The 14,699-nt window shown below is 39.1% G+C and overlaps 2 protein-coding genes across 2 annotated transcripts in view; one reads left to right on the plus strand and one right to left on the minus strand.

The window, feature by feature from the left end:
* Positions 1-14,699, plus strand: part of MCMDC2 (minichromosome maintenance domain containing 2) — a 49,435-nt gene that overhangs the window by 28,589 nt on the left and 6,147 nt on the right. The window contains exons 13-15 of the mRNA XM_043880013.1: positions 297-476; positions 5,682-5,824; positions 12,969-13,078. Of these exons, the coding sequence (XP_043735948.1) occupies positions 297-476; positions 5,682-5,824; positions 12,969-13,078 (433 nt within the window). The remainder of the gene's footprint in view (positions 1-296; positions 477-5,681; positions 5,825-12,968; positions 13,079-14,699) is intronic.
* LOC122679373 (nuclear autoantigenic sperm protein-like) lies at positions 9,929-12,927 on the minus strand. Its single transcript, XM_043880012.1, has 2 exons — positions 10,575-12,927; positions 9,929-10,114 (listed from the first exon to the last, which is right to left on the minus strand). Exons 1-2 carry the CDS (start codon positions 12,819-12,821, stop codon positions 10,034-10,036), a joined length of 2,328 nt encoding a protein of 775 aa, XP_043735947.1. The 5' UTR covers positions 12,822-12,927; the 3' UTR covers positions 9,929-10,033.

The following is a 14,699-nucleotide window of genomic DNA, read 5'->3' on the forward strand; positions in this document are numbered from 1 at the left end:
TATTTGAGTAGGTAGTGGGGGAGGTTTTTATGAATAATGTGTAAGAAAATACTCAATAAAGAGTATTTTAAAAAATTGGTTACCACAAAGATCCGATGCTATTTGGGAATCACTTTAAATGAAGTATTATTTATAATTATTATTTAAATTATTAATAGAATTATATTATAGTGTTAATGACATTAAATTATGAAATTTATTATAATTGTAATAATTATTTTATTTTGTTATTATTTAAAGTGTTTGTGAAAATGCCAGTGTTTAATATTTGCCTTCTATATTTTTGTTTGAGGTAGGATTGCAGTTTAATTCCAGCTAATCTTGTAGAGGCATTTGCATTATTGATTAACTGCAATGAATCATCTCCTTGCCACCCACTTCTTCCAACTGTGCAACATACTTTAAAGAAAGCCATTGATCCTGAAGGGCTGCTTTATTTAGCTTCTAAACAGTTCACAACTGAAGATTTTGAAAAGGTAAAGGTAGAAAAAATGAGTGACATGAATACTTGTGCTAATGTTTCTCAATTTAAATAAAACTCCCTTGAACATTCAATTTTCCTTATTTAGAATTTTCTTTTATTTCAATTTGCTTTCAGCTTTTAAGCATTTTAAGAACATTGTATAGAAAATATTTTAGATTAGACTTAAATTAAAAACTATAAGGACATAGATATTAAAATGTTGAGTTTATTCTTTGAATCACTAATCAGATCACCATGGTTTATCTTTCCATTAAAACATTCAAAATAGAATATTTTTATAAAACATTATGATGAGAGGCTTTCTAGATACACAGTTGTTTACATTTTATAGACTATTCAAAGGGAATAGTTCTAACTGTAGGGAGTATCTATCATGACTCACAAACCCATTTATTTTAATGTCTTGACCTGAAAACATGTGTGGCATGTTCAGAGTTCCTGAGAGTTGGATGATGCAAATTTAGTAATGACTCTCATAGCTATTAAAGGTACTCAAGTATTTACAAGTGAAGCCCTTTTAATATTAACTGTTGAGAAATCTGTCCACAATAGAGTTAAAGTATCTGTGTAGGATAGCTAAATGGCCTGTAACATTGGGAAGGGTGAATCCACAGGTCAGTAAATATTTTGTTCATACCTGCCTTTTTTTGTAGCCCAAATTGCATGATAAAAGATTGAAAGGTGGAATTTATTCACATAGATTAAAACAGAAAAAGAACAATATTTATGATAAAATAAGGTCTTTTCGTTTGTTTTAGTGTGTATAAAAAAAGGCAATTAGTCTTTAGGAATTGGGGTACTAAATGATATAGACATGCGAATAACCTGGAAGACTTTTTGCCCAGTTTTTCCCTGAAAAACAACAAAAAAAGAGTCTATGGATTTATTAATTAGTCAGGCATTTACTGAGTACTTAATATAGATGAGCCTCTTTCAGTTCTTTTATATTCTCCTAGAAATGTACATTTTTCTTCCTTAAATAGTTTATCATTTAATTGAGATATATGAAACAAGGGACAATTTAAAGCTATGCTGGGTGGTGCTGACTATAAATATTGCTTGAATTCAGAAAGGAAGGTATCAAGTAGAAGGTAAGAGTTAGGAATAACTCAAAAGGCGGTGAGACTTTAGTTGGGCCTTAAGAAAAGGTAAGATTTAAATTATCCTCCAATTAAAACTAAATTTTACAAAAAGGAAAAAAGAAAACAAAAGGTTAGATTTAAATGACAAGAAGGATGGACATTCAAAAAAAAGCTAAAAATAAGAGCAAAGATATAAAAGTAGAAAAGAGTATACATGGAAAACTATAAGAAGACCTGTCGACTAGAGCAAAAATTATATTATGTAGTCATCAAGATTTGGAGAAGGCAATGGCAACCCACTCCAGTACTCTTGCCTGGAAAATCCCATGGACAGAGGAGCCTGGCAGGCTATAGTCCATGGGGGTGGCAAAAAGTCAGACATGACTGAAGTGACTTAGCAGCAGCAACAGTCATCAAGATCAGGCAGTTGTTGAAGAAGTTGACAGCTTTCTTGGAGGCCAGTGCTGGCTCCCAGTGCTACATTCCCAATAGCAGAGACAACAGGTCCTTTATGAAGAGGGATGTGAGTGTCTTTGCCTTGATTCATGGACCTAACACTCCAGGTTCCTTGGCTTTGGAGTACAGAATGAAGCAGGGCAAAGGCTAATAGAGTTTTGCCAAGAGAACGCACTGGTCACAGCAAACACCCTCTCCCAACAACACAAGAGAAGACTCTACACATGGACATCACCAGATGGTCAACACTGAAATCAGATTGATTATATTCTTTGCAGCCAAAGATGGAGAAGCTCTATACAGTCAGCAAAAACAAGACCGGGAGCTGACTGTGGCTCAAATCATGAACTCCTTATTGCCAAATTCAGACTTAAATTGAAGAAAGTAGGGAAAACCATTAGACCATTCAGGTATGACCTAAATCAAATCCTTTATGATTATACAGTGGAAGTGAGAAATAGATTTAAGGGACTAGATCTGATAGAGAGCCTGATGAACTATTGACAGAGGTTCGTGACATTGTACAGGAGGCAGGGATTAAGACCATCCCCATGGAAGAGAAATGCAAAAAAGCAAAATGGCTGTCTGAGGAGGCCTTAAAATAGCTGTGGAAAGAAGAGATGTGAAAAGCAAAGGAGAAAAGGAAAGATGTTCCCATCTGAATGCAGAGTTCCAAAGAACAGCAAGGAGAGATAAAAAAGCCTTCCTCAGTGGTCAATGCAAAGAAATAGAGGAAAACAACAGAATGGGAAAGACTAGAGATCTCTTCAAGAAAATTAGAGATACTAAGGGAAAGTTTCATGCAAAGGTGGGCTAGATAAAGGACAGAAATGTTATGGACCAAACAGAAGCAGAAGATATTAAGAAGAGGTGGCAAGAATACACAGAAGAACTGTACAAAAAAGATCTTCACGACCCAGATAATCACAATGGTGTGATCACTCACCTAGAGCCAGACATCCTAGAATGTGAAGTCAAGTGGGCCTTAGAAAGCATCACTATGAACAAAGCTAGTGGATGTGATGAATTCCAGTTGAGCTATTTCAAATCCTGAAAGATGATGCTGTGAAAGTGCTGCACTCCATATGCCAGCAAAATTTAGAAAACTCAGCAGTGGCCACAGGACTGGAAAAGGTCAGTTTTCATTCCAATCCCAAAGAAAGGCAATGCCAAAGAATGCCCAAAGTACTGCACAATTGCACTCATCTCACACACTAGTCAGAGAAGGTAATGGCACCCCACTCCAGTACTCTTGCCTGGAAAATCCCATGGATGGAGGAGCCTGGTAGGCTGCAGTCCATGGGGTCGCTAAGAGTTGGGCACTACTGAGCGACTTCACTTTCACTTTTCACTTTCATGCATTGGAGAAGGAAATGGCAACCCACTCCAGTATTCTTGCCTGGAAAATCCCAGGGACAGAGGAGCCTAGTGGGCTGCTGTCTATGGGGTCGCACAGAGTCGCACACGCCTGAAGCAACTTAGCAGCAGCAGCAGCAGCACACACTAGTAAAGTAATGCTCAAAATTCTCCAAGCCAGGCTTCAGCAATACGTGAACCGTGAACTTCCAGATGTTCAAGCTAGTTTTAGTAAAGGCAGAGGAACAGAGATCAAATTGCCAACATCTGCTGGATCATAGAAAAAGCCAGAGAGTGCCAGAAAAACATCTATTTCTGCTTTATTGACTATGCCAAAGCCTTGGACTGTGTGGATCACAATAAACTGTGGAAAATTCTGAAAGAGATAGGAGTACCAGACCACCTGACCTGCCTCTTGAGAAACCTGTATGCAGGTCAGGAAGCAACAGTTAGAACTGGACATGGAACAACAGACTGGTACCAAATAGGAAAAGGAGTGCATCAAGGCTGTATATTGTCACCCTGCTTATTTAACTTATATTCAGAGTACATCATGAGAAATGCTGGGATGGATAAAGCACAAGCTGAAATCAAGATTGCCGGGAGAAATATCAATAACCTCAGATATGCAGATGACACCACCCTTATGGCAGAAAGTGAAGAGGAACTAAAAAGCCTCTTGATGAAAGTGAAGGAGGAGAGTGAAAAAGTTGGCTTAAAGCTCAAGATTCAGAAAACTAAGATAGTGGCATCTGGTCCCATCACTTCATGGGAAATAGATGGGGAAACAGTGGAAAAAGTGGCTGACTTTATTTTTGGGACTCCAAAATCACTGCAGATGGTGATTGCAGCCATGAAATTAAAAGATGCTTACTCCTTGGAAGAAAAGTTATGATCAACCTAGATAGCATATTAAAAAGCAGAGACGTTACTTTGCCAACAAAGGCCCGTCTAGTCAAGGCTATGGTTTTTCCAGTAGTCATGTATGGATGTGAGAATTGGACTATAAAGAAAGCTGAGCACCGAAAAATTGATGCTTTTGAACTGTGGTGTTGGAGAAGACTCTTGAGAGTCCCTTGGACTGCAAAAAGATCCAACCAATCTATCCTAAAGGAGATCAGTCCTGGGTGTTCATTGCAAGGACTGATGTTGAAGCTGAAACTCCAATACTTTGGCCACCTCATGTGAAGTGTTGACTCATTGGAAAAGAGCCTAATACTGGGAAGGATTGGGGGCAGGAGGAGAAGGGGACGACAGAGGATGAGATGACTGGATAGCATCAGCAACTCGATGGACATGGGTTTGGGTAGACTCCGGGAGTTGTTGATGGACAGGGAGGCCTGGCATGCTGCGATTCATTGGGTCGCAAAGAGTCGAACACGACTGAGTGACTGAACTGAACTGTGGGTGTCTTATCACTGTGACCCCATAGCATAAAACCTAGAGAGAGCTATCAGTGTTATTGATGGTATTGTTATTCTGTTCTGAAGGCCTGAAGGGAATTGTGGAATGTAAGAAAAATCAAGACAGGACATATCCAACCCAGGACATATCCAGATCTTTTAAAAAAAGTTACATTTAAAATACAGATATAATAGTTAATAGCAACTTTATTATGGGTGGTTTTTCTCTTTTTGTTTCCTCCTGTTGTTTTTCTGGTTTTACAACTCACAGAAACAAAAGAGATGGTGAAAAGTCTGGAAATGGTGTCATAGAGTAACAACATAGAATAACGAGGAACTGGGAATCACTCAGGGAAAAAGCGGAAAACTCAGAGAAAGTTGAAGGCTTATTTTCTACCCAAAATCTTTCCGAATCTCCAAAGCCCATCTTCATAGTAGTTAACACAGTACTTCCCACATCACAAGTCTTTAGATGTGTTTTTTAAAAGGAAGGAAGGGAAGGAAGGAGGCCAATGAGAGTAAGTTTTCTGGAAATAAACTGTCAGAGAATTAAGACTATTCAAAGGGAAATGAGATTCTGAGGGAAGCTGTCTCCCACTAGAAGGCTCTGAGTAAGCCTTTATTCCGCTGGAAGCAAAGACTTGATAGTCATTCAAATACAGAACATTTCTGTACTAAGAGGGGAGAAGAGGTTATTCTGGGTAGACTGTAATATTCTTTGTAAGTATAATATGACTTAAAGTGCTCAATGGCTTTGGATGGCTCAGGTATTTAATCAGTTTTGATGTAAATAAAGTATGCAAACTTTAAAAAATAAAATAACCATATACTTTGGATTTTTGTAATATAGGTTCTCTTAATAAAGTTTGAATCTCTTGAATTTTCACACTTTCAATTTAGCTGCTTGCTTTTGCAAAGAATTTGAATGTGGAATTCAGCTTGGAGGCAGAAAGAATGATTCATGGATATTACCTAGCAAGTCGCAGAATCAGAACAGATTCTATATGTGGATCAAAACTGCCAGCATCTGCATTAAAATATTTGTAGGTATTCAATTTTAAAATCATTACTTTAAAAAATCTGTATTTACTTTTTTTTTTTGGCTGTGCTGGGTTGTTGTTGTGTGGGGTTTTCTCTAGTTGCAGAGAGTGGGGGCTACTCTTTAGTTGAGGTACCCAAGCTTCTTATTGCAGTGCCTTCTCTTCTTGTGGGGCATGCACTCTAGAGCTCATGGGCTTCAATAGTTGCGGCCTGAGGGCTCAGTAGTTGTGGCTCCCCGGCTCTAGAGCACAGGCTCAGTAGTTGTGATCCAGAGGCTTACTTGCTCTGCCGCACGTGGGATTGTCCCAGACCAGGGATCGAACCTTTATCTTCTGCATTGGCAGGCAGATTCTTTACCACTGAGCCACCAGGGAAGCCCCCATTATTTACTTTTAAATGATGTGTTTAATTAACTGTCTCACTTGTTTTTTGATTGCTGGGTGGTTGATTTACAATATACTTTGTTCCAAAAGAATTTAAGGTAACTTAATTATTTCTTCTGCTATAGCCTTACATCATTTGAACCTCTAACAGTTTGTTTTCACTAAATTAATTTTTATTGGATACCTGGTATCAGGTGCATCTGAAAAAAATGCACTAAATTTTTTAATACAAATGATTAGTTTTTTTTTAATGTGGTTGCTTCAGTTCAGTTCAGTCACTCAGTCGTGTCCAACTCTTTGATACCCCATGGACTGCAGTATGCCAGGCCTCCCTGGCCATCACCAACTCCCAGAGCTTACTCAAACTCATGTCCATTAAGTCAGTTGATTTTCTAGATATTTTATAGTTGAGCTTAGAAAAAAATTTATGTTATTCTTTGTACTTTTAAACACTTTAGTACACTCACGTACTATGTTCCTTGAGAAGTTTTTTAAAACTAATTTTTATTATAAAATTAAAGTATGGACATAGTGAAAGAAAAGTCTAAAACAATGAGTTAAGTCCCTTGCTAACCCTACCTGTGATTATCTCATTCCCTGGAAATGATCCCTGCTAACATGTTTTGTGTGTCTATGATACTAGCATATACAAATATATAGTTTAAATATGTGATGTATATTAAGTACATATTTTATTTGAATATGTTATATATCTTAGATTAATGTTATTAATATATTACATAAAAACATTTTTATAATATATAAATACATATGTAGCCATATTGATATTCTTTTTGCCCAAATGGAATCATGCAAAGATATCATGATATCTTACTATCAACACATAAAGAATTACCTCACTCTGTTTTAATAGCTCCCTTACAGTTTTACTGTGTTATGATGTGGCTATTCCATAATTTACACAGTCCTTTGTTGATAGACCATTACTTCATTTAATATAGATTAATATGTAATCTCAACCCAAATTATGAAGTAAGACCAGGGGTAAAAATAATCTATTAAATAAATAAATATCTTGTTATGACTGCAGTATAAAATAAGACAAGTGGAGGACTGATAGGAAGTGTCAAGTGTAGGACTAAAAGAGATATATATGTTTAGTTAACTTCTCCAAATCTATCTTCATAGAACTAAAAAATTGCGACAGAAAGGGAAGGTAGAAATTAACTGTGATGTTTTAAAATGGCAAACAATTATATAATGCTGTTTTCTGAAGTAATATTTCAAATACTCAATACTCAGAGCTTAAAAGGTTTGAAAGCCCTATTATCTCATATGCTTTTTCTCTGTCTTAAAAAGATATTTTTAATTTAAACTCACATAGCCTCAGTTTACGTTTGACTCTACTAATCAAAGAATAAGACAGAATTAAGTTTAATATGAGAACTCTACTTTTTCCTCTTGTAGAAATAAATACTAGAGATGGAACTGGGTCTTATGAAATAGTCAAGTAAATGAAGCACTTCTCAGAACAGTCATAAACCTTGACTTTTTCTCCTGCTTCTATACACAGGTGCCTATTAACACCCTCCATGCTTAATCTGCCTGCAATGCAGGAGACCCCGGTTTGATTCCTGGATCGGGAAGACCCCCTGGAGAAGGGATAGGCTACCCACTCCAGTATTCTTGGGCTTCCCTTGCGGCTCAGCTGGTAAAGAATCCACCTGCGATGCAGGAGATCCCGGTTTGAGCCCTGGGTTGGGAAGATCCCCTGGAGAAGGGAAAATCTAGTCACTCCAGTATTCTTGGGCTTCCCTTGTGGCTCAGCTGGTAAAGAATCCACCTGCGATGCAGGAGATCCCGGTTTGAACCCTGGGTTAGGAAGATCCCCTGGAGAAGGGAAAATCTAGTCACTCCAGTATTCTTGGGCTTCCCTTGTGGCTCAGCTGGTAAAAAATCCGCCTGCAATGCGGGAGACCTGGGTTTGATCCCTGGGTTGGGAAGATCCCCTGGAGAAGGGGAAAAACTACCCTCTCCATTATTCTGGCCTAGAGAATTCCATGGACTGTATAGTCCATGGGTTTGCAAAGAGTTGGACATGACTGAGCGACTTTTACTTTCATGCTTTTCTAGAGAAGGGGAGCTGAACAGGGCTCTTTGCTTTCCCTGAAAAACTGTATATATATTCTGTCCCAGTCAAAATCTTTAGAAGAAGCTTGGGTGAGGACATCAGGAACATGATAATCAAATTTGTAAATAAGCAACTCTGGAGAGATCTTCACAAACTCAAATTATTATTTTAGTCTAGCAACAAGAAAATTAATAGGGCAAATATAATGTCTTTAATTAGGTCCCAAACTCCTTGGTACATGTGTGAATGCATGGGAAAGGGGTGATCTGCCTTAATATGAAAAAGATTTGAGATTTCATATTTTTATGTTTAATATGAGTAAGTAATGTAATAGGGCTGTAAATAATACTGTGATTTGGGGTTGTCTTAACAGAACATAGTATCAAGAGTGAGAAAATGCTAATTCTGCCCCAAGTCTACTCTACTGATCAAATCATACCTTAGTACTGTACTGAAAAGGAATATTAACCAAATCTGGTCACAAGGAGAACAGCCAGGATGATAAGGGGCATGAAAATCATGTTACATGACATATTAAAAGAACTAGGAGGGACTTCCCTGGTGGTCCAGTGGTTAAAACCTTACACTTCCCAAGCAAGGGGTGCAGGTTTCTTGGTCAGGGAACTAAGATCCTGTATGCTGTGGAATGTGGCCAAAAGAAAAATAGAACTAGGAATATTTATCTTGGAGAAAATAGACTATGGAGCAACTAGAAAATTTGTCTTTGAATATCTGAAGAGCTGTCTCATTTAAGAAGTATTAGATTTGTTTTGTAATCCCAGAGGACAAAACAGGGACCAGTGGGTATAAATTGCAGTGAAACCAATTTCAGTTTACATTTATATAATCTTTGTGGGTGAGTCCCCAAATTTTCAAATGCCTTATTTGAAATCACAATTCCCTATTAATTCTTATTATCCCCATTTTATAGCAGAGCTTCAAAAAAGTCTCAGAAATTAAATGATTCATACTAACTCACACAGCTAGTAAATTTCTAGAGACATAGTTCAGATTTTCTGATTTCCACATCCAACACTCATTCAAGTGCTTTAAAGTTAGCTTAAAAATAATAAAGAAAAAAAAATAAAAAAAAAAATAAAGAAATAGATTGCTTCCCGATTCTCAGTGAATCCTAGGGTAAGTTCAAAAGAGACCAAATAATGAGTATTGTGGGATGCTGTATAGAAAATTCAGTTATCTGATGGGATGTTGAAATTTGCTCTCTAAAATCTCTTCCATCACTGAAATTTCAAGATTCTGTGAGGACTTCCAGTGGGTTAAGAACTGGAAGAAAAGACCAAGGATGTGTCTATAAGAGATATTTAGAAAAAAAAAAAAGAGATATTTAGTTAATTTTCCAGCTATGTATTTAACTGAACAGAACTTGGGGCGGGTAATGTGTAGAATAATAAAGAAAAAACAGGATAAAAGCCAATTCTTTGATAACAAATCAGGAGACTTCCTCGTTTTCAAACAGTCTATTCAACTTGGTAGGAAGAAAATGCTTTGTAAAGAAACTAAAATTGTTTTAAGAATATGCTGATCTTTAAGCTGTGGCTTATGTTCACACATATCTTGGTTTTTTCCTGCCAAAATATGTATTGTCTTTATAATATCAGCATTTTGTTTTTGCTTACAATCTTTATTGAAGTTATACAAAAAGAATCCCTGAAAAGTGAAAAAATACATTATATACAAAAACACTTTCCATTGGGAGGAAGGCTCTGCTCCCTCTCTTAACTTGCAGTGCTTTCAACTGTAGCTCCGGCCTCCACTGTCCCCTCCACTGCTGCCCGGCTTTCAGCTTTATTCTCAGCCTGGAAGATAAACAAGGAACCTGGGCATAAGTGACCCTACTTTAAGCCGTTCTTTCTTACACAACTGAGTTGGCCTCAGTCAGAGGAACAACACAGGTCCCTTAAATTCTGCTTTGCTCTCTACACTAAAAGGGATCACAAGTATACAGCCATTTCCTAACCTCTCTAATAGGGCTGATAGAGCCAGTGTTCATATATTTGAAAGAGGAGCAAGCAAAAGTGACCGAATGGTCTTGGCAATCAAGTGTCTTCTCACACATTCATGAGAGGGGGACCTGTGCTATGTATTTGACAATGAGACATCTTACATTTCATAACCAAACTGTTTCCTGTACAATCCTTGTTTTTATGAAAGTAACCAAATAATCCAAAGATCAAGTTGGGGAACATGCATTGGTTTCCCCAGGCCCTGAGAACAAGGGAAATGAGGCAAGAGTCCAAACCCTGCTTAACTGCCCACCTCCTCCTCCATGTTTTCGGAAACTTCGGTTGCACTGGAAATAGTGTCCCCACTGCCTCCATTCACCTCCGGCTCTTGTTTGGCTTTCTTTGCGTCATCTTTCCGGGGGCTCTCTTCCTCTGGCTTCCTCCTCTTTCTGACAAGGTGGGAAATATCAGTAACACAATTTGATGAGGAAGCACCATCTGTTGGCTTTCTACTGGCAATCATGGAAACCGAAGAGCTTCCTCCACTAGGGGTGAAACCTGAAGTAGAGCTCTCCACCAGAGTTGCTTTCAGAGCCAGTTCAGCTACATTCCCACTACGCTGGGACTCCTTTGCATCTTCTATCTTCTCTCTAATTTCAGGGAGCAGCTCCTTCAGCTCCTCAATTTCTTGCTCATATTCAGTAGGTGATCCTTCAGCCTCCTTCATCTGCTCATTTAGTACAGCCATTCTCTTCTCAATGACCTCAATAGATTTGCTGAACTGTGCTATTGCTTCATCATACTGAGAGTTGTACCCATAGGCCAAGCTCAGCTGGTAGTGAGTCTCTGCAAGGAGTCGATCATGGGCTTCCAGATACTGTTCCTGGAGGTTTAGGCAAGCCTGGAACTCCTCCACAGCTTGGAGGTAATTCTCAGATTCAACACTAAATTCTCCAAGTTTAAGATGTGCCTGTGCAGCATAAAGCTGAGCCTCCTTCGTGTCTTGCCTTTTAAAAATGATCTTTGCTAAATCCAGCATATCCCAGGCAAGCTCTAGGTTCCCAATCTCCTCCTCTTCATTTTCTTGAAGGGACTTGTTTTCAAGAGCTGAATCATTTAGTGTTTCTTCAGCCTTGTCATTTTCTTTATCCTCCTCTTCTGAGCCCTCGGTTTCTTCACCCTCTTTCATCTGTTCTTCTTTGTCTTGTGCTTCTTCATTAGCAGCTATCTTAACTTTGTCTTCAGGGAATTTCTCAGTAGCCCCCTGGGCCACCTCAGTCTCCACCCCATCTCCAGCTGCCTCAGACTCTTCTACAGACAGCTTAGTCTCCTGGCTAGGAACCAACTCTTCCCTGACCTTCTCTAGTCCTGAGCCATCTTTTGTTCCTATCAGTCCTTCTGCCTTAGTTTGTGGTTGAGTGGAGGCATGATCCCCTGCAGCTGACAGTCCATTGACTGCGCCATCCTGAGGGAGAACTGGGTACTGCCCTCCAGGCTTCTCAGAGACTTCTGATCCGGCTTCTGCAGCTGAAGCATCTGCAGCCTGTGTTGTCACCTCTGGTGACTCTTCGGCAGAAGGTAATTCTTGCCCTACCAACTGCTCAAGAATAGCCTTTCCTGGCTCACTTTCAGAGGTAGCTACCTGCTCCTTTGGCTCATCCCCACCCATATCCACTGGCTTGACTACTTCTATCTCCACTGGAGTGCCCTGCTTTTCTAGAGTCACAACAGGTTGTTCTTTTGAAGCTTCTTTTGGTTTCTCCTCTGTGCTCACAATTACTTCTCCCTGACCCCCTTTTTCTCTGCACTCTTCTTGGACATCAGTTCCATAAACTGATTTTCCTTCCTCAGCACCCGGTATTTCCTGATCTGGCTTCTTAGAAGTGACTTCAGCTTCACTCAGTCCTTCTGGTGCTGCTGCTCCCTTTCCCTCTTCAGTGGTTTCAGTTAACTGATCTGGAGTTGATTTAACTTTTTCCTGTAGTTCCTCTGCAGGCTCACCGATATCCATATCTTCTCTTCCACCCTTCTCCATTTCAGTTTCCTGTTCTTTATCCATTTCAGGCTTTACCAGAGACTTGTCTTCTGTTTTTTGGGCTTCTTTTTCTCCCATGGCGTCATAAACCTGTTCTCTCAACTCTTCCCTTGCTTCCTCATCTATGTTATCATTATTTTCTACCAGAGATTCTTCTTCTGTTTTTTCTCCTTCCTCCTCTTCCACATGCACACCTTCCAGGGCATTTCCCAACACACCATTCTCCATTCTTGCCAACTCCAAAAGCGATTTCCCATTAAAAAAGGCTTCTCCACATTCATTAGCTGTCTCTCCATACTTCTTACCTAAAAGACTAGCTGCTTCCTGGAAGGCATTGACAGCTGCGGGAATATCACCCATTACCAGATGTTTCTGTCCTAATCCCAATAGTTTCTTAGCTTCACTATCCACATCCAGACTCTCCACTTTATCTGCAGAAGTAGAAGGAGCAGGGGCATCTTCAATTTTGTCGGCGGAAACCAGCTCTGCGGTGATGGCAGCAGTAGCTGTGGACTCTGCGGCCATCGTTCCCCTGAGGTGGTGGGCCAACGGACGGGACACAGCCTGTGAGAAAAACAGACGGAATTCAGGACACCAGAGACTTATTCAGGGACAGAAAATGGCAGATTGCAGTATCAGCATATTTTGATGGGCCTCCATTTTCTCTTTTAGAGTTTCCCTATCTGAAGCCCATGCTCGACTGAACTTAAGGAATAAAGTGCTTAAAGAAGATGTACTAATTGCAGCCTTATTATTTGAAACATCTCTAACACTGAAATATGGTAATTTATTAAGTTATTAATGATCACTACAAATAATTATATTTAAACTTTAAGAGTCTTAATCTGTTAAGATGTTACATATATATTAAATATTATTTTAAAGAATAATACATTTCTACAAGATAAGTCCAATTTGAATTTAAACATTTAATTATTGTTTACAGGTCGTATCATTATCTGATATTAAGTTCCTAATTGTGCATGGTTATTCCTATACTTTAACCTTTGCATTGCTTAGAAAATTCTGAAAAAAAGAAAGTACTTAATATGATGCATGAAATGATTTTAAATTTATCATCCTTTTAAATTAGCATGCAACATATAATTGTCAAGCAAATCCCCCACAGTGGAATTAGACACTAAGCCAAAGAAAATATGATCAACTTGTACCACCACCTTTTCTGAATTACTAGTTATAATACTGTGACTATAGCATTTAATTATCTGAAATCAAAGGAGCTTATTATAGTTTTGCTAATAAAAACATAAAAAGAGCTGTTAAAGGTGAGAGTAAAGAGAATTATCCTTACAAAGTTCTTTTTGAATTATTCAGTTCAGTTCAGTCACTCAGTCGTGTCCGACTCTTTGCAACCCCATGAACTGAAGCACGCCAGGCTTCCCTGTCCCTCACCAATTCCCAGAGTTTACCCAAACTTATGTCCATTGAGTCAGTGATGCCATCCAACCATCTCATCCTCTGTCGTCCCCTTCTCATCCTGCCCTCAATCTTTCCCAGCATTAGGGTCTTTTCAAATGAGTCAGCTCTTCACATCAGGTGGCCAAAGTATTGGAGTTTCAGCTTCAACATCAGTCCTTCCAAGGAACACCCAGGACTAATCTCCTTTAGGATGGACTGGTAGGATCTCCTTGCAGTCCAAGGGACTCTCAAGAGTCTTCTCCAACACCACAGTTCAAAAGCATCAATTCTTCTGTGCCCAGCTTTCTTTATAGTCCCACTCTCACATCCATACATGACCACTAGAAAAACCATAGCCTTGACTAGACAGACCTTTGTTGACAAAGTAATGTCTCTGCTTTTTAATATGCTGTCTGGGTTGGGCATCACTTTCCTTCCAAGGAGTAAGCGTCTTTTAATTTCATGGCTGCAGTCACCATCTGCAATGATTTTGGAGCCCCCCAAAAAGAAGTCAGCCACTGTTTCCCCATCTATTTGCCATGAAGTGATGGGACCGGATGCCATGATCTTAGTTTTCTGAATCTTGAGCTTTAAGCCAAGTTTTTCACTCTCTCTTTCACTTTCATCAAGAGGCTCTTTAGTTCTTCTTCACTTTCTGCCATAAGGGTGGTGTCGTCTGCATATCTGTTATTGATATTTCCCCCTGCAATCTTGATTCCAGCTTGTGCTTCATCCAGCCCAGCATTTCTCATGGTGTACTCTGCATATAAATTAAATAAGCAGGGTGACAACATACAGCCTTGACGCACTCCTTTTCCTATTTGGAACCAGTCTGTTGTTCCATGTCCAGTTCTAACTGTTGCTTTCTGACCTGCATACAGGTTTCTCAAGAGCCAGGTCAGGTAGTCCAGTATTCCCATCTCTTTCAGAATTTTCCACAGTTTATTGTGATCCACACAGTCCAAGGCTTTGGCATAGTCAATA

Source organism: Cervus elaphus, chromosome 21 (assembly GCF_910594005.1).
Source record: "Cervus elaphus chromosome 21, mCerEla1.1, whole genome shotgun sequence".
Lineage (NCBI taxonomy): Eukaryota > Metazoa > Chordata > Mammalia > Artiodactyla > Cervidae > Cervus > Cervus elaphus.